A 25157-nucleotide genomic window follows, 5' to 3' on the forward strand; every position below is an offset into this window, starting at 1 on the left:
ATGTTTTGAACCAACTAGATGCTTTAAAAGTCCCTCATTTTATTCTTGTACATTAGCTTTTTATTGTGTATGATGTTAGGAACTGTATAAGCTAGTTTCTGTAAGAAACAACCGAAGGCATAATTAAAATAGCAAACCTTATTTTTGAAACTGTAGCCGTAACTGTTTTCAAACGTAAACAATCAAAAGTGCTGCCGAAAATTTGTTGTTATTGAACTGCTGCTTGTGCTTTTGTTTTGTTTATAACCATGATTATGAACAAGTTAGCTTTGACGAAACATTTTAGATTGATTATTTCCAGAGGATTCAAGAGTGAATATTCTTTAGAACGTATCTATCCAAATAGTTCTTTAGATCTCTCCAAACCAAAGGTATCATTTCTAAGTTTGTGTGCTGTATTCAGTCAAGATAGACCTGTAAATGCTTTCACTGTAATCCATCACTGTAAATGCTTTCTTAAAATGTATATTTATTGAAAAATATAAGATGAGGAAGTATTCCAGTTTTCATTTTGTGAATAGTTGTTTTCAAATAAAATGTCCTCACCTTTTTATAGTGTGATCAAAGTCTACGGACCTTTGTAAAGTCAAAAGAAGTCTTTGAACTCAATCTGGTTTGCCTTTTCAAGATTTTAAAGCAATCTAAAATGAATAATTTTCCTGTTCATAATGAAATAAAATTCATGATATCAATTTTTGTTATAAGCCATTTGGTGCGAAATTGATAATTATTTACTTAGGTACTTTTCCATTTAAGGTACATCACCATCACTTGACTCATTTTAAAACTCGGCGATTGTTTTTCACTTTCTTCATTGCCACCATGTTTGTTCAAAGTTACATAGGAGCTACTTGTTTAGCGACATCATATGTTATTTTGCTTTTTAATGTACTTCTGAACAAAACAAATCTATAAGCAAGACTAATAGTTCCGTTAAAATGAGAAAAAAAATCCCCTCAAATAATTAAAGAGACCCATTGCAATATGAAATAAGCTGAGTAGCAAAGAAGTCATTAAATAAAGTGAAGAGTTTGATTCAAATAATCCGCTTACTAAATACAAAAAAAAAATGTTAAACCAAGTGCTAAATATTTTCATCAAGTCATAGGAGGCTCGTATGGGGTTCGGAGGGGGGGGGGGGGGCAACTGCGCCCTTACTTCCAAAAGTTAAAGGGCTTTGCCTCCTTACTTTTCAAAGCTGAAAGTTAATGATTGATTGAAAAATGATTTTTTTTTTGTGGATTAAGACAAAAGATTTTTTAGAAGACCACTTCATATTAAATTAGTAATATTGCAAGCCATCAGCCAAATTTTACCAAAAAGGGAGGGGGGAATCAGCTTCAGGGGCCACACCCCATAATCCCGACACCTCTTTTGACCAACCACTTTTTTGGTGCACCAGCCGCTTATGCATAAAGTCATTAATTAACATTAAAAGTCCCATTAAAATTTTAAGCTAGAAAAGAAGGAGCAAATGTGGCAATGACCTAAAGATTATTTTTCTATTTTTGCTAAGTTAGAGAAAATTAAAAAGTCATCAAATCAAGTGATGCCCCCCCTATAATGGAAAAGTATCATTGCTTGATTTCTTACATTTGGAGGCCAAAGCAGATTTGAGGAACTTGAAAAAAAGTTCCAGCTTGAGGATTTTTAGCATTTTTCTATGTTATCATATCTGCTTGTTAATAGAGTCCTTTTCATATGCAAATCGTAAAATAGTATGTTAGGATGCATCATAGAGTTATTGACAAATTAAAAATATTAAGCGTTAGTGTTCACTCTGGAGGAAAAAAAGGCGGGGTGCTGGTCTATGAAAGGGGCACTGTTATCATATAAAGAGCACTATTCAACACAGTGCACCCCCCCCCCCCACCAAAGATCAATGTACCCACTCAAAAAGTACTTAGTGCCCCCCCCCCTAAAAAAGGAGAAATAATAATTTAAAACACCTTGCAAAAATTCAAAGTGTGGTCTGCACTATGAGCCCCCCCCCCCCCCCTCTTTGATGGCCGCTACTGACTTCAGAATTAAATGTAGTGATATTATCCAGAGTCACTTGTCCTTAGAAAAGGGTTCACTTGACTAAGCACGTTTTCCCCACTCCCTGAGGAGCATTTAGCTAATGCTGAAATTTAGCTTTTGGGTGGTTTTCAACATTATTTTGGGTTATAAATTTGACTACTTATTCCGTAAGAGTAAAAACTCCATGCATTTCAAAGTACTTTGAATTGCAATGTAGGAAAGACAGTATTTAATTACAGATCCCCCCCTTCCTAGATAGAAAAAAAACTTCTTAGTAATCTGCATTATACCATGAAATATTTTAGTAGACATCAAGATCATGATGAATGTAAATGAAACTTTTTTAAAAACATTGCATTTCAAGCTAAACATTAAATTAAAATACTGAGAACTCATTTGTTTAAATTTAGTATTTTTTTGCAAAAAATCAATGATAACCAATGAGGAAATAATGATTAAAATCCTATTTTCAATAATTAATAGACAAGACTAAAGACAAAAACAATTAATTTTTTAATATTTAAAATGAAAACCAATATATGCTAATTTATGTCGCACATGTTAAAAGATACATTCCAATTTTTAAAAAAAACAAAACACTTACAAGATGCAACGGATTGAAATCTCAAACACTGGAAGTAATTTTTCGCAAAACATCCCAAAAATAGTGATTTATTGAAATAAAACATAAAATAAGCTAATCTTGGTTTGCATATGTCAAAACAACTTCCGATTGTCAAATATATTACAATATTTACAAGATGGAAAAGGATTGAAATCTCAGAGATGAGAAGTGTGTTTCCGCGAAATGCGAGTTCATTGTTGGCATGGTTTCAAAAATAAAGTACTTTTTAAAAATAAAACATAAAATACGCTGATATAAGTTAGCATGTTTCAAAATAATTTTCGACTGTCAAAAATATTAAAATATTTACAAGATGCAAAAGGATTGACATCTGAAGCTTGGTGGACGATTTTGTGCAATGCACGTGTTAAGCATATTGACACATCTTAAGAAAATTGAAAATTGCATCATGATGAAATGTTTTTTAAAAAAATGCGCAATTCAACGTATGCCTAAGGAATTCAAGCACTAGATAAGCTTTCATAACTTTTTCAATTACTTAAAATTGAACTTTTTTCCTAAGCTCTTTTCAAGTTTTATCAAGAGCATACCAACTCTTCTTCTGTTCTATTTTGCAGAAGAAAAAATGCCTGAAACATCACTAATCTTCACATTTTATCTGCTGGCATCTATATTCTTTTCTTCCAACTCTTTAAATTTCCTTTTAGCAGAAGGCACGTGTCATTTGGGTTCTCACTCAGACTTTTTCCAACTACCCCTTCTACTTTTCCTGGAACAGACATACCCTGATCCTAGGGCAGAAAATACTATGAAATTACTCTCATTGTTGATTCTCAGAAGATCAAAGATGGGGCTTGAATGAAAGACTCTCCCTCCCCCCTTCACAGATGACTGGACCCCTTCCCACACCCTATTAAGCCCCCCTGGGAAGATGGAAGAACTTACTTTTGTACCTAACTGATAGCCTGTCTGAATTCAGAGAATCTCATTTACTCTTTTTGCCTAGATGTTTTCTTCTCTTTTATTTATGGGGCCGTTTTCATGGTGAAATTCTGGGGATAATGATAATACTGGAACGTTTTTGTGACTGATCACTGGGCAAATGAAATTGCTGGACATCATGGGGTCCGATTAGATGCTTGTGATATCTTTTTAAAAACACAGGGAGCAATTCCTTATTTTTGAAAAGTGCAGGGTGCATTTTGCATACTAAATGAAGGGCAGGGCGCATTCTGCGGATATGAAAAAGAGCAGGGCGCTGCGCCCTTCAGAAACAGCCTTGAGGGAACACTATTAACCGTATTACCCCGCATTAACCCGGGAAAAAACAAGGTTGACCAGTATGCCGGAAAATTCAAATTTTCCGGCATGCCGAATAATTCAAGGTATATTTTACAACAAAACAAAAGTAAAGCTGGAAGCTGGCTAACATTACACCGCTCTTCAAGAAAGGGAGTGCGGGAAATTATAGACCCGTGAGTCTAACTTCGGTGGTTTGCAAAATTTTTGAAACATTGATGAAAATTAAGATAGTAAATTTTCTAGAGACTAATAATCTATTGACTAGTTTTCAGTACGGTTTCAGGAAAGGTAAATCTTGTGCAACTAATTTATTACATTTCTATGACAAAGTTTCCATGGCTTTGGACAATAAGAAGCCTGTAGATGTTGTTTACATTGATTTTCAAAAAGCTTTCGATAAGGTACCGCATGTTGCTCTACTTAGCAAATTAGCTGATATAGGAATAGGATGGAAAACTTTCATTTGGGTAAAAAACTGGCTGACCAGAAGGAAACAAAGAGTAGTTGTAAGGGGAAATTATTCTAATTGGAGTGAGGTCTTAAGCGGGGTTCCTCAAGGATCAGTGCTAGGGCCTGTTTTGTTCATTGTCTTTATGAACGATATTCACAAAAATATTTCTGGGAACATGAATTGTTTTGCTGATGATGTCAAAGTTATGGGACTGTAGAAAATGAAGAACAAGCAAATCAGCTGCAAGAGGATCTAGATCATATTGCGGAGTGGGCTGATAAATGGGGTATGGCTGTTAATGTTGGGAAATGTCAAGTGCTACATTTAGGGCATGAAAACAAGTGTACAAGTTATTATTTGCAAGGTTCAGTCATTAGTCAGGCAGACAAAGTTACTGATCTGGGGGTCTTAATAAGTCAGGATTTAAAGTTTAGCCAACAGTGCAGCATTTCTAGCAACAAAGCCAATAAGATGCTTGGGTTTATCAATAGATCTATTTCAAATAAATCTAAAGAAGTTCTTCTGCCCTTATATAGAAGTATGGTAAGACCCCATTTGGAGTATGCTGTTCAGTTTTGGTCTCCTTATCTTAAGAAAGACATTAATGTATTGGAAAGGGTTCAAAGGTGGGCTACAAGGCTAATACGTGGACTTTCCCACTTAGATTATGATTCCAGGCTTAGAAGGCTAAAAATGTACAGTCTTGAGCAAAGAAGAGACCGAGGGGACATGATTCAGCTGTTTAAATTTATTAAAATGAAAGATGTTACGGGGCTAAAGTTTAGCACTGAAAACAGGACAAGGGGTCATTGTTTTAAGCTATTTAAATCTCAGGCTAGCATGGATATTAAGAAAAATTATTATTTTAGCAGGGTAGTGGAACCTTGGAACAGCTTACCGGAAGAGGTGGTAATGAGCAAAGGAGTAGACGGTTTTAAGAGGGCCATTGATCTTCACTGGGGATTGTAAATATACTAGGACCAGTCTAGCTGGGCCCAGAGCCTGTTGCTCTTCGTCACTTTTGTATTTGTATAAATTTCCCCATTCAGTTCCAATCAGAAAGCAAACCTCTGTAAGGAAAAAAATAAATAAATCCCCCGAAAGTAACCTTCTTTCAAAAAAAAAAAAAAGAAGTTATTGCATTTAATACAGGTATTTGCTTTTTATTTACGGTACGCCATTATTAATGGATTTAATTATATGCCAATAAAGTAATCAATTCAGTAACAATCATCGTTACTGCGATTTGTTCATTTTTTTTAAAAATTATTTTGGGTTCATTTTAGAGAGGTAAGTTTAATTTTTATTTATTGAATAACTGTGGTAAATTCTTTAGCACTGATTTAGGGGCGGTAAGTTACTGCTTAAATGTTTGCTCATTACTTTTAATTTAATTTTTATAAAATTATTCTTTATTAAACAATATTTTTCTCATTAAAATAACAGAGACATTGTTAGTAATATTTTTACAAAACGAAGCTGTTTATTAATTCTAATAAGATATGTATAGAACTTATATTCATTTTTAAGCTGAACATATGTTTTTCAAGTATTAATTCTTTTTTCCTAACCTCGATTTTTCCGGAAAGGACCAGGGAAGTGTTATTGAAAATCTGGTGACCCCCCGAATTTTGCAGTATGCCGGATAATGTGGGGTACTACGGAACAAGATTCTACTGTTTTCAAAGTTTTTTTGTGCAGTGATAAAGTGTCAAAATCTTTTATAATTTATGTCTTGTTTTTTTTCCTCAGGAAGTAAAAGTTTCTGATGAGAAATTTTCTGGATATGTACCTTTTGGTAATTATGAATGTTCTTACTTATACCTAATCAATATTATTCTCCATTGTTTTTGCTTTTTATTATCACTTTATTAATTTTATTTGTCTCTGTTCAACATTTATTTTAGGAAATGTTTTCACTAGAAATGTCTTTCTGCAAAATATACTATGCACTTGAATATGTGTTAATTTTTCTGGGTTAGTTTTAGTTCTATAATAAAAATTACAAATATTGTTTGCTAGAAAATTAAATTATTACTAGGCCCGGATCTATAAATTTTGGGCTCCCCTGCAACAAAATTTGTCTTGGTCCTCACAGGCTAACAGTGTATATTTGCATTGTTATAAGTCTTAGCGCAGAGGAATTAAATCCACCAATGGTGGTAAAAATAAAATCATAGAAAAAGAACAAAATCAACTTTTCAAAAAATCACTTCGAGGTGAGCACCCCCATGCTACAATTAAATTTTGTGCCAAATTTCATGAATACCGGCCGAATGGTCTAGGCGCTATGCGCGTCAGAGATCCAGACAGAGACTTTCAGCTTCATTATTAGTAGAGATATTTTCTTTTAATTCAAGAAGCTTAAGTTGTTATTCAACATGTTTTTTCTAGTTGGTTAAAATGGTATAAAGACGATATATTATTTATTTGCTCTTAAAATTCATCTTAATATTATACTTATATTGTCTGTTTTGTCATATATTTTATTTACATCATTTCAGATAAATTGCAAGTTACATATTCTAGAAGCTCAGGACCTGGTGGACAAAATGTTAACAAAGGTATGTTTACTCAATTTAAAATATTTGAACAGTAAAAACCCTATATTTTTAAATTTCTGTGTAAAAACCCTTGTGACCAAAACTGTCCTAAACAATGTTTTTTGTGAGAAAAATCAAAAACAGAATAAAATCTAAAGTAATGTTTTATCTTAATTTTTTTTTTTTTTTTTTTTTGAATGTGAATATATAAGTATTATATTTAAAAACATATGAAAGGTAAAAATTCAAGCTGATTTAAATCTAATTATGTGGAAGTTGCTATTCTCCACTCTAAGAATTTCACTTTGTATGCATGAATTTCCTATTTTTTTTGAAATTATTCTTTAAAGATAATAATAACCCCATTTTTCTACATATATATGCATATGTGCTAATGAGTTCAGGGTTGGCCGGATTGGACCCAATTGGGTTGGACCCAATGGGTTTTTTTGAAAAAACCCATTTAAAAAAACCCATTATTTAACCCACTTTTGGGTTTTTTTAAATTTTCTGAGAAGTTTTTAAAAAAATAATTAATTTAAATACTTTTACAATTTAAACTTCTATTTTATTTGTTCTTCGCCACAGACAATGGACACAAAAAATGAATTTTGAACTTTAATAGTATTTCTTAACTCTTAACGGCATTAAAAAATACTTCAAAGGTTTTAAATAAATATACTTAACTTTTTTCTTTAACCGGTTAAATAAATAACTCAAATTATCTTGACTAAGTCCTGTCACCTCTGATTTTATTAATATTTGTAGATTGTACATAGGAAACTACTCTAGCTAAAAGGTTTTCAATGTGAATTATTTTCTGCAATCCAACACGTCACAAATCTCGAATTAACAAGTTATATTTTTTTTTAGAAATTAACAGGTTTTACAAATGGTCGGACAGAAAACAGAATAGGATGTACAGTATTGTCATTATCTTACGAAAAAGTTTAATATTTCTTACCCTGTACACAGAAATAGGAAAACAGGCAACATAAAATTCAAAGAAATTTCTTGATTAATCTGGAATTCAGTAAATAGGGATTTAAACTACTTGAGGTTCTACAGAAGTTTTGCATAACAAAATGAAATATGATAAAGTAAAATGCAAAAAAAAAATGTAATTAAAAACGGACAATAGATTTTATTACTCAAGAAGTAACTTTGCCTTAACTGTTGGTAATCATGGAAACTAAAAAATCTGAAACTTCACCATTCTTGGGTTTCGTCGTCTTTCATACTTTTCTTCAGAAAACGTTGAATTTTAACTAGTTTTCCAGCTTTTTTTACCCCAAGACAATTTTTGCGCTTTGTCCATATACTTACGCTACAATATGCTACAAGTACCCTACATTTTCACTAAAAAAATACCAAAAAAAACACATTTCTTTTTAAAAACCCACTTTTAGTTGGTTTTTTTTTGGGTTTTATTTAAAAAACCCAAAAAACCCTGGGTCCATGGGCTTTTTTTAAAAAAACCCGGTTTTTTGCCAACCCTGAATGAGTTTGTTCAAAATACAGTATAACCTTGATTTAAGGATTGTCAACAGACTGGAAAATGTTATCGTTAAATCAAGGGATATCGTTAGATATAGGAGCAGTCATTCAATGCATTTAAATGCGGACCAGTGAAATGTATCATTAGATTCAGGAAATCTTTAAATTGGGTTTCCCTAAATCGAAGTTATATTGTATTTTGTATTGTCTTTTGTATAGTGTTGTATTGCAATAGTTGACTTAAATGCAATAAATGATAATTTTTAATCTGAAGAAAAGAAATAGTCAAACCTTGATATCTCGGACCTCCTTATCTCAAAAAAAGTTTTTCCCCTGCATTTTGCAGAACACTCTCTCACTTCTATAGTTATCTCGAAATTTGTTTCTCGGAACCCTCGCTATGGTGAAATTTTTGCCACAGAAGCAGGGTTTAGTTGATGCTTTTCCATTGGGAATTTTTTTTCTGAACCAATTATGGAGACATCTGCATCATGGCCGTAGACAGGGTGGGGACCGTCGGGACGAATCCTCCCTCGAAATTCTTGGATACATATTTTTTAGACTCTGAATTTCAACTATGCTGTCGTTGAATTAGTCACTAAAACTTCCCCTTGCTTAAGTTATTTTTCCATTGTGTTTTCGTCCCATACTTTTTATTCTGTCCACACGTTTTTATCGTCACTTGACCATTTTTATCTATTCAAACACTCTCTTACTCAGCCTGAACAATTAAGTTTTTAATAAGCCGCCTGTAAAGGCGGCTGGTGCATCAAAGAAATGGGGGATCAAAACAACTATTTTAAGTCCCTTTTTTTAAAAATCAAAACATCCGACCTAAATAAGAGATGTCTAATATCTGATTTATTTATTTATTTATTTTAATTATTTTTTTAAAAACGTTTTTAAAGAAGTCCTTATTTTTTTACACCTTGGTCCATCACAGAATGTTAATGACTCTTATTATGAATAACACTTTTAAAAGAGGGAAAGAGAAGGACATTTTTAAAACATCATATTTTTAAAACTTCAATAAGAGACGTAACAAATTTACATGATCAAAACTATCATTTCTATCTGATGCATAATTTTGGTGTAATATAAATTAATTATCAGACATTGATGAACTAAATTGTTAATTAAAATGATTATTTGATAATATTTTTTTTAGTTTAATTTTTGTAAAAAACATAATAAACATATTTTTTAAACGCTATTTTCCTCCTGTATTACATGTCTCGAACCACATTTGCCTCCGACGATGTCCCTCCCCGAAAAAATATCCTGGCTACGGCCTTGATCTGCATCTAGCCCTTCACCCTTTTTTCCTGGAAAATATGAGAGTAGAGGATTGGGGGGTAAGAGAATAGGGGAGCGTTGGTATGAGGGAGGTTGCTGACTGTTTTCTTTAAAGGTTACATTCTTTCTCTTTTCTTCTGGTTTGGAACACGCTCACTTTGACAACAGGGGGTCGAGTTTTTATACAGGAGTGATTGTGTTCCGGTATTTTACCGGATTTCCGGTATTTACATCTTGATTTCTGGTATCTTCATCTTCGAAAATACCGGAACCATCCTATATTTTCAGAAAAACCCACTTTTGTAAAATTTAGATCGATGTTTAATGAAACGCCGAAAGTCCAAATTGAAGACGTTCCGTTTGGTATAAAGCGTAAGCTACCGTCATGTTTTGCAATCTCTATGGTAATTATTGAAGAACAGCTGGGGTGAGAGATGGAATAAAGACTAGATAAGAAGAGAAATTAGCGTTACTTGATATTTTTCCCCTTAATATTTTCTTTTCAAGATGTCTAATATCGTTTCTCTGTTGCATATCTTAATATGCAGATGATGTAACTAGGGTTGCCCATTCCCCCCGACTGCGATGGCACCCCTCAATTTTACCAAGCCCCCTTTTCCCTCAAGAATTGCCACCCACTAATAAAAAGACTTAAATTCTTCTAAATTAATTTCTCCAAAAGTTTCTGTGGTATAATCTGCTTCATGACCCCCCCCCCCCTCCCAACACAAACACATGAAAATCCTTGCTATAACTATATTATTAGATTAAATTGCTAAAATATTTATTCACCAAGATGGCCTATGGCTTTTCTCTGTTGTAGATGCTTATGTAGTAGGCTTTACAGTCCCCCCCCCCCCATTAAATGTTTAATTTAACGACTTATATATATATCGAAAATATCGATATTTGGAGAGCGATATATCGTGGCATTAAAATTCGGATATCGCCTAGCCCTACTGCGCAGTGATCATAATACATTCTGCCCCTTTTCCCCAAATTTATTTGATTCTGAAATATTTATGCACTTTTAGAAAATGAATGTAATAAATGGTTAAGGATTCAGATACAATGGAGGAAAATAAAACATTCTTTGAAAAATTTTTAGAAATGAGAAAAATTAAAAGAATTTAATTCTCTTCATGCACATGGACATATTAAGTCCAATTAAAACTTCAAGTTTTAGCCCCAACAAATAATTATGTATGTAAATAATGTGTGCATACACGTAATGTGTATATGTATGCCCAACAAAACACTTTTTCTTCTTGGAAAAAAGTTCAGGTATTTTTTCTTGGAGTCACAATCACCCCTGTTTATAGTTGACTAGTTTTCCAGCGAAAACGCGTTCTTCTTCTGTCTGATTTTTATTTCTTGCAAAATGGCTGGTGAAAAGCGTGTATTATCAATTGAGGTAAAATTAAAATTTTGAAGTTCATTGATGAAAACATGCTGATGAAGAAAATTGAAATTGCTGCTAATTTTAAAATCTCTACCGGTAGACTCTGTAGAAAATCTCCATAAAATCCTAAAGTATACCTGTGCGCAAGAGGGCACTTTTCGATACGCAAATTTCCCACCTGTCGGTTCAATTTAGTTAGCTGTCTTTCTGTTAATGGATCGTGGATTCGTGGCATTCGATAGCTCGATTTTTGTTGATGTTGGTCGTCTCATGGCAGTTCGCATTGCAAGGGCAATTTGGAAGTCATTTCATATATAGAATCCAAATAAAGTTAATTTATGTTTTTAAATAGTTGCCTTAGCATTTTCTTTAGACTCTCAATAATAATAAAAAAAACCTTCAAGCTGTCCAAAAAAAAACTATTATCAAGGAAATTGAAAAAAAAAAAAAAGAAAATTCAAAGATCTGCTTATCCTGAAGTAGAGGAGTGTGTGTGTTTAAAACTTAGTAAATTGCTAAAAGGAATTCTTAGTTTTTGTCATTTATGCTATGTGATATATCTACATGTCATTGTGATAGTTACAATAACTTATTTTTTATTCTTATTTATCTCTCATTTATCTTCTTTTTCTTATTTTTTTATACTTTTTTTTTTTTCTCAAAACCTTGATAACTCAAAACTATTATATCTCGAGTTCTTTTTCCTACTCGAGAGATTTGAGATATTGAGGTTGTACTGTATATATTTGAAACTCTTTTGCAGCTTTGGAGTAGTTTTTTCCTCTTGACTATAGTGATAAAATGACCATAGTGCCTTTTCATAATCTGAAATTATATAACCAGCAATCTATTGTAGGAAAATGCTGATATTTTTGTTTAAAATTTATCAGGCAGCAATGTATTTATTGTTTATTTTAGCTATGGAATGTGTCATATTAAAAACATAAATTAAAAATAAAGCTTACTGTAGTTTAAGAATATTAGTACTTGCATTTTATGAGCAATTTATTATTCTTCAATCTATGATTTTAAAAAGAATTATCGCTACATCATCATAAAAAATATCATTAAACAGAAATTATTCTTAAAAATTAAGCTTTTTTTCTAAACATTACATATTTCATACCATTCCTTTGAGTTATAAATGAAGTTGAAATTAATTACTTTGTCAGTGTTGCAAATTTCATAACAGTGCCAACTTTTGCCGGGATTGTCCAGTTTTTCCACCCCAGAAATAACCAGCGGAGAAAAAGCATTTTGTTCATTTCGTCCACTTTTTTCGATACTTAAGAAATTTTAGACTAAAAATTAATAACTCAAAATAATAACAATAATAATAAAAAAAGACTTGTATTTTATGTTTTGAAAAATATACAGGGTGTCCAAAAAGTCTTAAGTCTACCCTACATTTTGAAAATTCATAAAAAAGCAACAAACTGTGGTATGAATATGTAGTTTGCGCTATAATACTAATTTATTATGTGATCCTAAAATAAATGAAAAAAATGTAATCATAAGTATTTGCTGTATCGCTACGGTAAGAGAAACAAAGGTCATGTGAGATTTTATCAAACAGAAAGCAATACCTTTAATTACTATAATTCAATTTGTGCACAATCTGTTGCTTGAACCCCGTCTAAAGGGTACTCAAGATCATTCCATGTCTACAAATGGCACATACACACATTGAACTCTAGTAATGAAAGGTATTGCTTTCTGTTGAATAAAATCTCACATGACCTTTGTTTTTCTTACTGTCACAATACAGCAGTCAATGCAAATTACTTATAATTACACTTTTTTCTTTTTCCCCCTTCCTGCCTCCCTTTTTACTTCCTTTTATGAAATAAAAGAAGTATTGTATTCGCGAAAAAAATTTCACCCAAAAATAGGCCTTAATTTCTATTTTGTTTGCCCCCGAATGAATATTGAATTTTTTTTTCAACCCGACCTCATGTGAATATGTGCCTAAGAACGTATTAACACCTGAAATATCCATTTTGATGATCCCCGAATTAATTACGAGTTTTCTCGTGACGTATGTATGTGCTATGTATGTATGTGTGTATGTGCATATGTATCTCGCATAACTCAAAAACAGTATGTCCTAGAAAGTTGAAATTTGGTATGTAGACTCCTAGTGTCGTCTAGTTGTGCACCTTCCCTTTTGGTTGTATTCGGACATTTCAAAAGGGGTCTTTTACACTTTTTTGGGGGGAAATCATTGTTAATTTCAATGCAAAATCAAGTGGTGTTATAATTTAGCAAACACTTGGAGATATTTAGCCAAGCTTTCATTCACCAAGTTTTTTTGCCAACTTGGCGACAAATTTGGTAGGATTTTTTTTTCTGGTTTTATTTTGGCCACTATTGGCGATATTTAGAGAGTTAACCATTGAATCACATTAAAATGTCCAATATTGGGAAAATTAATCTGTATAAAACGTTTTTTTGCTTCAGTTCGCAACAAACTTGGGGTAAAAATACTTAAAGTTTCTTTGCTTACTCCAAGGCTCTATTATCATTAAATTGGCATAAAAGGAAGTCATGTGATGCACACATCAGCTCGCTTTTTTAACACTGTCATAAAAAATTCTTGAACTTTAGAAGTATTGTGGCACAAACCGTATCCACTATAATATTAAAATCTGTTCGCGTCCGTCTGTCTGTCTGTCTGTCTGTCTGTCTGACGATCGATCTTCTCGAGAACCACTGCGAATCGGGAGTCAAACGAGATACCGATCAATTCAAAATTTTCCAAAGAAAACAATAGGACCAATCTCATAATTGTACGACTTTACTTAGCAGAGATATTAATTAAAACGTTAATTAACATAACGCTATTCAGGAATTTTTATTTCTTTCCTGTTGCCGTTTTGCATATGGGTGAGCAAATAAAATTCTAATAATTGTTTCAAAAAAGATTTTTTTGGCTGCTGTCCAAATCTTAAAACACTGTTTCCATCTAGAATTTCATTTTTAATTAGTTTAAAATTGGTTGCTCTATTCGGACATTTATCGTCTGTCCTTTCTTATTTTTTCACATTCAACGTTCTTAACTCTTTTCAGCATATGAAAAATGTTTCTTTAGTAATGTTTATTGATTGAAGTGTAAGTTTATCATTCACCGGCCTCATATTTGGGTACATTTAGGATGTGCGACTAATTATGTTTATTTTGTTGGACTTTTTTCCGTCACATGGGTGAGTTTTCGAATTGTAATAAATCTCTTTTTCCTTCCTGTTTCGATTTTTGCAATACAGTTTGTATCGTTAAAAGAACACGTTAAATTAAGATTGTTTGGATTTCTTTAAGTGAAACAGAATTGAATAAAAAAGATTGTTTTTAAGGATTTTAACTAAAGCTTAATTGGAATCTGAAGACTTGGTATTAATTTAATACTTATTAGTAGTTATTTAGTCTTGGTGCTTTAATTTCACGTAATCAACCCAAAAGTATTTGTCATTCTATGTAAAAAGCTGATTGTAATTGTACATAAATAGTTCAGATATATTCTATCAGATTTAATTCAGTTTAAAGTGAGCACATATTATGGTTGAGAATGCATATATTTTCATCTTTTGTGCTAATTGAAAATACTCATAACTTGTATTATTGATAAATATGATTAACGTTAAAGAGGTTTTTGCCAAAAATATGCTCTACTGGTGTTTTGCAAACCTTGCATTACGCGTAATTATTTACTCCTTAGCGCTTTAGAAACTGATGTCAGAATAATACAAAAACATCAATTGAACAGCTCTTTCATTTTTTAAGTAGCCCGTGCAACGCCAGGCACGCAGGCTAGTATTCATACAACAATTTGTTGGTTTTTTTAATGCATTTTTAAAATGTGTCAAGTTTTTTTCATGCACCCTGTACATTAATAGCACAAATTAGTGAAGAACTAAGTATTTCTTACATTAATGTATGCAATATTGAACTAGATTTTATAATTATAAATTTGTTTTAATTAAAATATGTAGTTGTGCAACTGTTCTAAATTTACCATGCTCTGCAAATGCCTAGTCTAGCATATCCATAAACCTGCTTCTGACTAGACTTGTAACTGAAAGTATATAAAGGCATGTAAATGTTTTTTTCTGTCAATCTAATAACATTTGTATTTAAAGACTTGTTTTAACTTTTTTTTTTTAATTTTCTTTTAGTAAACACTAAAGTTGAAATTCGTTTTCATCTCTTAACTGCTTCTTGGATTCCACAGAAGACACGGGAAAAGTTACAAGAATTGGTAATTATAAATCTATTTTATTTTTCAGCTATACGAAAATCTTAAATTTTTAACTTTCAACCTATGCAAACTGTATAAGTATTTTGTGTCTTACTATACAATTGATTTTATACTGGACAGTTAAGTTCAGGTAGATTTTAACTTTCAAAATTGTCAGAAATTAATTCAGCCATTCAAGATCCTTGCCTAGAATGAAGTTTTTTTTAAATGTTCATCTGAGATTTGGTATCAAATTTCTTGTTATAAATTATCGTACCATATAGAAACCAAACTCTTCTCCTAATGTTTTCTTTCCTCAAACTTACTACTGCACAAGGGGTTTGCCGATTTCTTTAAAATTAGCGGGTAAAGGTTGTCAGCCACTGGTCTGGTAGAATGAATGGATATTTTTCTATGTCAAATATATAAAACTCTTCCCCATAAGGTTTAAATTTTAAACAATCTGAATGCTTACAACATTCCGTTTAAATCTCAGCTAAATAAAGCTGTCTCAAGAAAAGAATAACAGTGTCTCAAGAAATGTATTTTTTTTCCTTTTACAGTGAACAAAATAGTCCTGCTTTTTAAAATTATTTGTTCAGTATTTTTTATAAATTTTCTAGTATTCATTTAAATTTTCTAGTACTCATTTAAATTTTCTGCAGTTTTAATTGTTACTGTGGCTCCATGTTGCACCAAAACTCAATAGACATATTTAAAACTATTTTTAAATTTTGTTATTTTTACTAATGCCACATGGTGTACCTTAGTTACACTATCACCATGAAAACAAAGATCTTCAAAAAGCTTTGATGGTGACAAATGAGCCGCTTGAGTTGATCAGAGGACAGGGTTTGAGGATATATGTCAGCATACCCTGTCCCTATCGGTCGATATATATTACGATATATATCTGATATTTATTTTGAAAATATCATGATATTTTGATATTTTCGATATTTTTTTTTTCAACCACGGTATTTTCAATATAAAAATTATATTAATCATAGTAATATTGTTCATTTATTTTTGAAAATAACCAAAAAGTTTTGTACTATATTTTTAAGATGTATTAACACATCATTAATATAACAAAGTAATATAGTGTTCCTTTTTAATTTTATGTTCATAAAATTATTAGTATTGTAACAATTTTACTTCCGATTAAAAGTGCTTAATTTAATATTAAACATTGGTCAGAAAAAAAGAAAATGTCCTATGACTGTGCACTGACTAATTTATATTATTTATTTCTAAGTGATATAACGGTAAAAGTAACCAACAGAAGAAGAATGAGTAAATCAGCTAATGCTAAATTAACTCCATTAAAATTGATAGAAATGCAAAATGAAATTTTAGACATAAATAATGAAAGAATTCTTAATTTCAAATCTACATATTGTAATTATAACGTAACAAAATAAAGAATAATTTGAGGATTCATTTACTATTTTGAAGACTTTAGTTTGTGCTAATTAAAAATATCGGATTTATATCAAGCTATCCAATATGTATCAAAATATCAGATATTTTCTAAAATATCATGATATTTTTGAACCCTGCGGAGGACACAGAGCACCAATGGTTGAAAATTGACTTTGCCCCGGAATGCTAACCCATTTTAGTCGCATCTTATAACATGCATGGGCTATATTGTGACTATTTTTGCCCCTTGGTTACCATGTTATCACATGGGATATTTTTAATTTAAAATAAGTTTATCAATCTGCTTATTTTCTTTTTTAATAGTAATAATAACTATTCTTAAATATTTTTAAAAATGAAGAAACAAATTTTTTTCATAGGTGAAAATATGATTTACTTGTACATTAGATTAATCGTTATCTTTATTGACATCAGTTACATCATAGTCTATCAAAAAGCACGATTTAATAACAGGCTATTGTATCGTACTTCAAAAGTTGAAATAAGTTACATAAGACACAAAATGTTTACTTTAGTTACCTTTTTCCCTTGGTCCTTTAATTTACTTATTCAACATTAAATACAGTTTTGCTAAGTATCTTTGTCATACAAAATGTTTACGTGTCCTCAAAAAATGTAATTTATCAATTAGTTTGTGCTTTAGAAGAAAAATCTGAAGGGTTGGTTTTTAAAGTATGAATGATCAGTTTGATCGATGAAGTATTTACTGAAGAAAAGAAATTAGTTTACAAATTAATGTTACTGTATTATTTAATAGAAAGATTGCTTTTATAAAAAAATGTACATTGAGGTTTACATTTTTTACTTCCTTTTACAAAAAAGGAAGTATTGTATTCGCAAAGAAATTTTCACTCAAAAATTGACCTTAATTTCCATTTTGCTCACTCCCAAATGAATGTTGAGTTTTTTTTTCGACCCAACCACACGTGCATATATGCCTAAGAACGTATAAACGCCCGAAATATCCATTTTGACAATTTCCATGTCAATTACAATGGCTTTTCTTCTGACATCTGTATGTGCGTATTTATGTTTGGGGGGAAATCATTGTTAATTTCGATGCAAACTCAAGTGGTGTTATAATTTGGCGGACACTTGGCGATATATCGGCAGTCTTTTGGTCGGCAAGTTTTATTGCCAACCTGGCGACAAATTTGGCAAATTTTTTTAAATATCTGCTTTCAGTTTGACCACTGTTGGTGATATTTAGAGAGTTAACTATTGAATCACATTAAAATTGCCAATAATGGGGAAATAACGTTAAATTGGTGTAAAAAAAAAGTCATGTGATGCACAAATCAGCTCTTTTTTTTTTTGTGAGTCTAGTAGAGTGTCTCTGATGTTCTTTATTTTCCAAATATTTCTTCATAACTATAAACGAATCATTGCTTAGGGGAGAAATGACCAAGACGGTATAGTATGTGTACTGTTCTTTTCTTAAAAAAAAAAAAAAATACTTTAACTGCTTCATCTGGGCATAATTATAGCATCTTCATTGTAATTAATACAGTAGCTGTGTGCATATTCTTAGCAAAGTAAGTTGTACTCACACTTGCTAGGCAATATTGTAGATGTACCTTAAATGTACATTAAATGGTGCATGCAAATTCCTTATCTAGGTCAAAAAAAAATTGATGTGCAACATTCTATAGAAAACACTGGATATTTCCTCATTTATCAACAAAATTAGAGTTCTCATTTCATGAGGGAAAGAATAAACTGAATTTATTTTGAGTTGAGTAAACTTAATTTTGGAATTGCCGCAATCAAACCTCATTAATTCAAACATGCTTAAAACAAATGATTGCCAAGTCTAGCTGCATTTTGATCCCTATATTATAATGTTTACTCATATCCCTATTTATTGTTTTTCCAATAAGAAAAACTGGTTAAAACGAATTACTTTTAAAGCTTCCTTCACTATGTTTTAACGAGGTTCATCTGTATTAGAGTAAAACTTGTTAGACTGGTGTAACTCTAATCTATAATGATTCATATTCTTATCAAGGGTGCCCATATAGGGGGCAAGGGGGGCTCAAGCCCCCCCCCTTTTAAATGAGTAATTCCTTGCTTTTAGTGCTTTTTTCTTTGCAAAAATGTATAAAAATTTCTTTTTCAGCCATTAATGAATAAGTTATTAAAAATGTCAAATTTTAATATGCCTAATCTGTACTGAAATTGGTTTCCACAGGGAAAATATTTTGATAAACCATGGGGAAAATTTTTGAGCCCTCCTTAAAATTTTGCATATGGGCGCCCTTGATTCTTATTACATTTTATGTAACTAAAAGTTGTTTTTGTAATTAATTAATAATTCTATTTTAGCATTACAATAATCTAACAAAAGATGGCTTCATGATTTTAAAGTCAGATAAAACTAGACTTCAGACATTGAACATGGCCGACTGTTTGGATAAATTAAGATGTTACATAAGAGAAGCAGAAAAACCTCCACCTGAAGTTTTACCTGAAACATTAGAATTGAGGAAAAAAAGGTGAGTTGTCGAAATTAAAATTGTCACTGTACTTATATTTTGAAATTTCCTTGTTCATATGATGTATTTGGCTTTATAATTACCTATTTTTTATGTGCTGCCGTACTTAACGTTAACAAATTTAGTATGATAAATGTATGCCTACTAATGTACTAATTCTTTCTAACTGACATTCTTTCTAGAGTAGGGAGGGTACTCAGTGGGGAATTTACCATGTCGATTGGAAGGGTTTCTCAAAATTACATGCAATAAATGTTTTAAATAGTTTTGAGATTGACGAATTGGTTCCAAACCTGTAAATTTGCCACTGAAAATAATGTTATGGACACACGTCAAGTGTTGTGTTTATTTAGTTTTTATTGCAAAGGACAAAATTTTAGAAATTCTCTGCACTAGTGACCGGTGAAAACACTATCATTCCCCATTACTTTTTTTGAAAAATTGTTGAAGTTAATAGTTCTGAAATTACATTAATTGATGCAAATAATATGTAATTTTAAAATGAGTTCATAAAGGCTGCATCTCGATATTTGCGGGAAACGCTTCACCAATTGCTTGATTTTTGTGCGTTTAAAGGTCATTAATTTATTTTTTGACATGGGATAGACAAGAAATGTTTTAATCAGCATTTTTTTTTTTTTTTTTTTTTTTGCATTTAGTCAGCCTGTGACCAGTAGCGATCTGTAATTTTGCCCTTTATGGACGGTATATTTTTTCAACTTCAAAAACTGAAATAGTTCTGCACTTAAGAAGTGTTTCTTTGCTTTCAAGGTTCTAATCAAAAACTTAATCTGATTGTTCATTATGTTAGTCTGGGTTGTGAAGTAAAACTCTTCTTTATTTACAATATATTCTGTTGTAAACACAGGACTGTCCATTGACAAGGTCAACCCATTGTCTGTTCGATCCCCCCCTCCCCATAAAACTTATAAAACTTACTCTAGTCCAGTTCTACTCTAGTCTAGCCAGTCTTCTCTCAAGGGCCGTGCTCCTAGTTTCCGCCAGCTAGGCTGACATGGCCTCTCGGCGTCCCTGTGTATATATGCTAGTATAATAATAATAATGTAATACAGCTTCTTAAAATAATCTGTTTCATTAAAAAAAGGGGAGGGGGGAATAGTAACAATACTATAATTATGATATTTTGAATGAAATGTATAAAATCGGATTTTATGTTTAATAACTTTTTTTTGTGTTTGTGTGTAATGTTATTCAGCATCTTGTACTACTATATTGTAAGAATCGTATATATGGTAAATATTTTCCGATGAAAAGCATGAGACGCCAAAATGCAAAATTATTAACGTTAGATTACACACTAAATTATTCTGTGATAAAGTGTAGCTTGATGTTATATTTGTATTTGATTAAAAGCTTTTGAAATATGAACCTCATTGAAACTTATAATAAAGCTTTAATTCTTCATAAGATGTTATTCTGTCTAAATTTTAATTTATTGTGCTCTCAGCATTATGTTGACTGTGTTGTGATTTTCAACTATTTTAGTAAAGATATAAACAACAACATTAAGAAAACACATTTGAAAAAAAAAATAGGCACTTGTTTTGGGTTGCAAATAAACCTTTAGTCATTGCAAAAAGATGTAAAAACGTGAATGAAAAGCAGTGGTGCAACGAGGGGGGCATAACCCCCCCCCCCCCCCCCCAGAGGTATTGGTTTTAACATAAATGCAAATTCTAATACAGCAGTTTATGCATATAAAACGGCTGTTTTGAACAAATTTTCATTAAAAAAAGCCTCCAGAAAGACATCTTTACATCCAATATGATTTGATTTTGTACTTACATTCAGGCTGCCTCCTACTCAAAATATTATTTTTTTCCCCCCTAGGCAAGAAAAAGCAGCTGCAGCACGGTTACGAGATAAAAGAATTCAATCTTCAATGCAAAGAATGAAAAGAGAAGGTGTAGACAATGTTCAAATTTAAACAGTATTTGTAGAGTTTTCTAGCAATAAATATTTATCTTAGTTTTTTGCCTTTGAGTTTTCAAAAAAAAATATTTTTATATACCTATGAATGTTGCATTTTAACTGTTTCTCCAAGTAAAACTAATTAAACTACAACATACTTACATTAAATTTACCACTTACACCAAACTCAACACATTTATCGATTAATTTTTACACATTTAAAATAAAAGTGCTAATAACAAAATTAATGAAAGCAGCGCAATAATAAATTAAATTGCGAATAAAAGTTTGATGAAGTTAATACTCATCAGCTGTGGAAACTTCATCTTATGGTCAAAAACCGAAGAATCGAAACTACACATTGTAGCAACACCTGTGTCGAGTGATAAACTGTAGGCAAATACACAGGAGCGTAAACCTAAATTTAAAAGCTAGGGTTTTGTTTCTGTTAAACACTCCACTTGGAAGAAACACCAACATCAATGCTGTAATAGTGGGATAAGGTCATCAAATCCCAAAAAGACGACTATCAGAAAAAGTGAGCATTTTCTGTGGTTTCAATCAAACTTTGTTCAAAGAAAAACTGCAACTGATACGTACTTGTGTGCAATCACAGTGAACTGAAAAATCAGAACACCCTCACAACCTTTGCCAACTGAGGATAATAAGCAATCCGTGCTTGCTTAAATAATACAACTGAAACAAAAGCGGGACATCAGCTCATCTTTGACTACTTCTCACATCTATTTTGATGGAAATTGACATGGACGGTAGCATGTCGAGAAATTGAGAAAGAGTACATATTATTGTTCTGCTTGGCAAATGCCTTTAAAATGCATAATACTGTCCGCGAGCAGATTCTCTGCAGGGCGGATTTTCTGCGAGTCATTTAACAATCTGGAACAGGTATTTTTGCAGTAAAAAGCAAATATTAATGGCTGGAGTTTTTTTGGTCAAAAATTGTAAATTTATACTCAGTTGTTTCTGTTTTATTTATTTATTTATTTATTTATTTATTTATCGTGCTTTCTTCATCGCACATACACTTGTTCTTTTTTGATGTTAAGTTCTGTTGAGCAAAAATACAAAACATTTTTACTATACTGTATATACAGGGTGTTCCAAAAATGACTGATACATTTGAAAAATCAATAAAAACTAAACAGGCAGCGATAAAAACATACCGTTTATTGCATTGTGCTTGAGACAAAATTAAATTTTCTGTCAAAGTTTCAAAATTGGTTACAATGTTTCGCAGCAGATGGCTCTGCAGGTACAGTAGAAGACCGTTATAACGCACAACTTGGGACCAGACCTTTTGCGCTATACAGGTTTTTGCTTTATATAGATCATTTCACATATTTTGAAACTAATATTCAGACTATATCTATACTATATATTTGCACTTCATAATGAGTTTTATCTGCAGTGAGTATTAAAACACTAACATTAAAATTAGTCATTCAAATAAATACATTTCACAATCAAAAGAAAATGAACTATCCTGCACTTCAACTAGCTTCATGATTTGCATAAAAGCTGCATTTTTAAGAGCTATCTTTTGTTTTCTGTTTATTGTGAGTACTAATTTCATTTAAAAGCATTGAATTAAGGTGGAAAGATGAAAAGTTGTCTCAAAATTTAATTTGCCTAACAATTTTTATGTTTGCCTACCTATAATATGCCTAAATAAATACCTATTGTTTACTTTTGAAAAGTGGTGCGGTTTATAGAGAATTGTGTTATATAGGTCGGCGTTATAAAGGTATTCTACTGTATTTCAAAAGGTATGAAAGAAAACGCAGTCTGTAGGTCGCCGAAATGACCGGTATATTTGAAAAATCAATGCTGCCCGTTTAGTTTATTTTGATTTTTCAAATGTATCAGTCATTTTTGGAACACCCTGTATTTTCAGTTTGACGCATGTACTAGGCATTGATTCAGCTAAGTTTTTGAGGAAGGACAATTTTTACCTTATGTGTCCCTCATTTTATTAGCCTTTTTGTGGCTTATCCGCGATATTTATTATTCTTGGCACTTGTGTCACCCAATCCCATGGATAATCGGGAGTTTTCTGTAATTTAAGCCTTAACTGTAGTAGTTAAAATTTAAAAACTCAACTGGAAATACTATTAAAAAATGCAGTATTTAGTTTGTCAACATCAGTAGCCTCGTCAATGTACTTCAAGCGAAATATCGAATTGGTGTCAAGAAATTGGGTGTGCTGATGTAGCACACTTTCTACTATCATCCAAAATTTCTCTTAACAAATATGCATTTTACAGTTTTTTTTCTTTCCCACATTCCTTTTGCATGCAAGATGTCTTTTCCAAGCTATGAGTGCAAATAAATACTTTCGAATTCCCTTTTTTAGAATTCTTTCTCACAAGCTCACTTCTCGGTACGAGTGTACTCTTCCCCACTTTCAAGCATCCCTGTTCTAACCAAAAACACAAAACCCTTGCGAATTTAGAAGGTCAGACTGCCTATTCCCAGAACAATTGAATGTTATTGCAAACTCTGTAAGCAAGTGAAAAAACCCTAACCTCTTTTGTAATCTCAAGAAAAGAGAAACTGAGTATGAGTGACGGTTCAAATACACTAAGAAGGATTTTAAAAACTGTGGGGATAGAGAAATCACAGATTGGGGTTGTTTCCATCAGTCAAGAGTACTGCCTTTAGTCACTGAAGATGATAGAATGAGCAAACAAAAAACATGGAGCAAGAAGAAACTTTTTTTTAATGTTTAATTATTAATTAATTTTTTTAAATGTCCGATTTTTCAAATAAGGCGTGGTCTTTAGGACGTCATAAGTGATGAACTTTGGCGCGCTATTCCACTGGCACGCCGAATGCTTACGCAGGCTAGTGGCTACCTACCATGTTTCCAGATTATGATAATTCAGAAGTGAATTAAACATGGCTCTCTACGCTTGCTATCAACCATATCGTTGTTAGTATATGTGAGTAAAGAAGCGAATTAAATATTGCGCTCTGCACTAATGACATCAGTGAATGGTATTTCATTACTTGTGATGTCATGGGCAGAAGCATTAAAAAAAATGCGCACCGATTAAAACAATTGTTAAAAAATATTAAACTTTGTCAAATTATTTAAAAAATGATCAGACCCTATGTTTTTAGCATGTTTTTTCGGAAAAAAAATACTTTTAAAATTTCGGGAACGATCCTATTTTTAACCATTTTATGCGTTTTTTGTTTCCGAAATAAATTTATTTTCATTTCACATTTTAATTTATTTTTCAGTTAAAATAGTCATAATAACACTTCAATGACGATACTACGCATTAAAGTAGATGATTATTGATAAATTCTCGATTATACGAAAATTTCGGTTATTCGAAATAGGTTCGGTCCCAATTACTTCGGATAGGCAAGGCTCTACTATTATAAAGAAAGAGTTTTTTTTTTTTTTTTTTTTTTTTTTTTTTTGTTTTTTTTGTTTCTTTCGAATAGGCTCCAAAATTACTGGACCGATTTTGGCAATTTTTTGACTAATAGAAAGCTACATCATCACGAAGTAACATAGGCTGTAATTATTTCTATAAAACTTAGTCCAAAAGATGTATTTAATGTGTTATGTGATTTTTAGCAGTTTTTAGTAATTTTTACCTCAGAGACTCTGAACCAATTGCGCCAGAAAAATATTTTTTGTACTGAAATGTTGGAAATTTAATTTTAAGTGCTTTATGATGAAGAAAAAGTTTTTGCAGACGAAGCAATTTTCATATTTTTTATGAATTTTTGAAAACAACTTTTATTTTGCATTTTTTACATGTTTAATTTTTTTGCTTAACTCATCCCGCGAAAAGTATAAAGGCCTCTTTTCTAAAATTTAACTATGTAATAGTAAAAACATTTAACCCTCTTCATAAAAAAAAAAAGTTTTCAAAAATAAGCAATAGTTTTATTTTATTTTATTTATTTATTATT

General features: G+C 31.5%; 1 protein-coding gene across 1 annotated transcript; it reads left to right on the forward strand.

The window, feature by feature from the left end:
- Positions 1-230: 230 nt before the first annotated feature.
- Positions 231-21262, forward strand: LOC129229777 (peptidyl-tRNA hydrolase ICT1, mitochondrial-like; the record flags this gene model as incomplete). Its single annotated transcript, XM_054864150.1, has 6 exons — positions 231-371; positions 6114-6159; positions 6866-6925; positions 15269-15351; positions 19102-19271; positions 21123-21262. Coding segments are annotated over 6 exons (597 nt in total), but the record flags the coding sequence as incomplete, so codon positions are not given.
- Between the last annotated feature and the right edge of the window lie 3895 nt (positions 21263-25157).

This window comes from Uloborus diversus, chromosome 9 (assembly GCF_026930045.1).
Source record: "Uloborus diversus isolate 005 chromosome 9, Udiv.v.3.1, whole genome shotgun sequence".
Classification (NCBI taxonomy): domain Eukaryota; kingdom Metazoa; phylum Arthropoda; class Arachnida; order Araneae; family Uloboridae; genus Uloborus; species Uloborus diversus.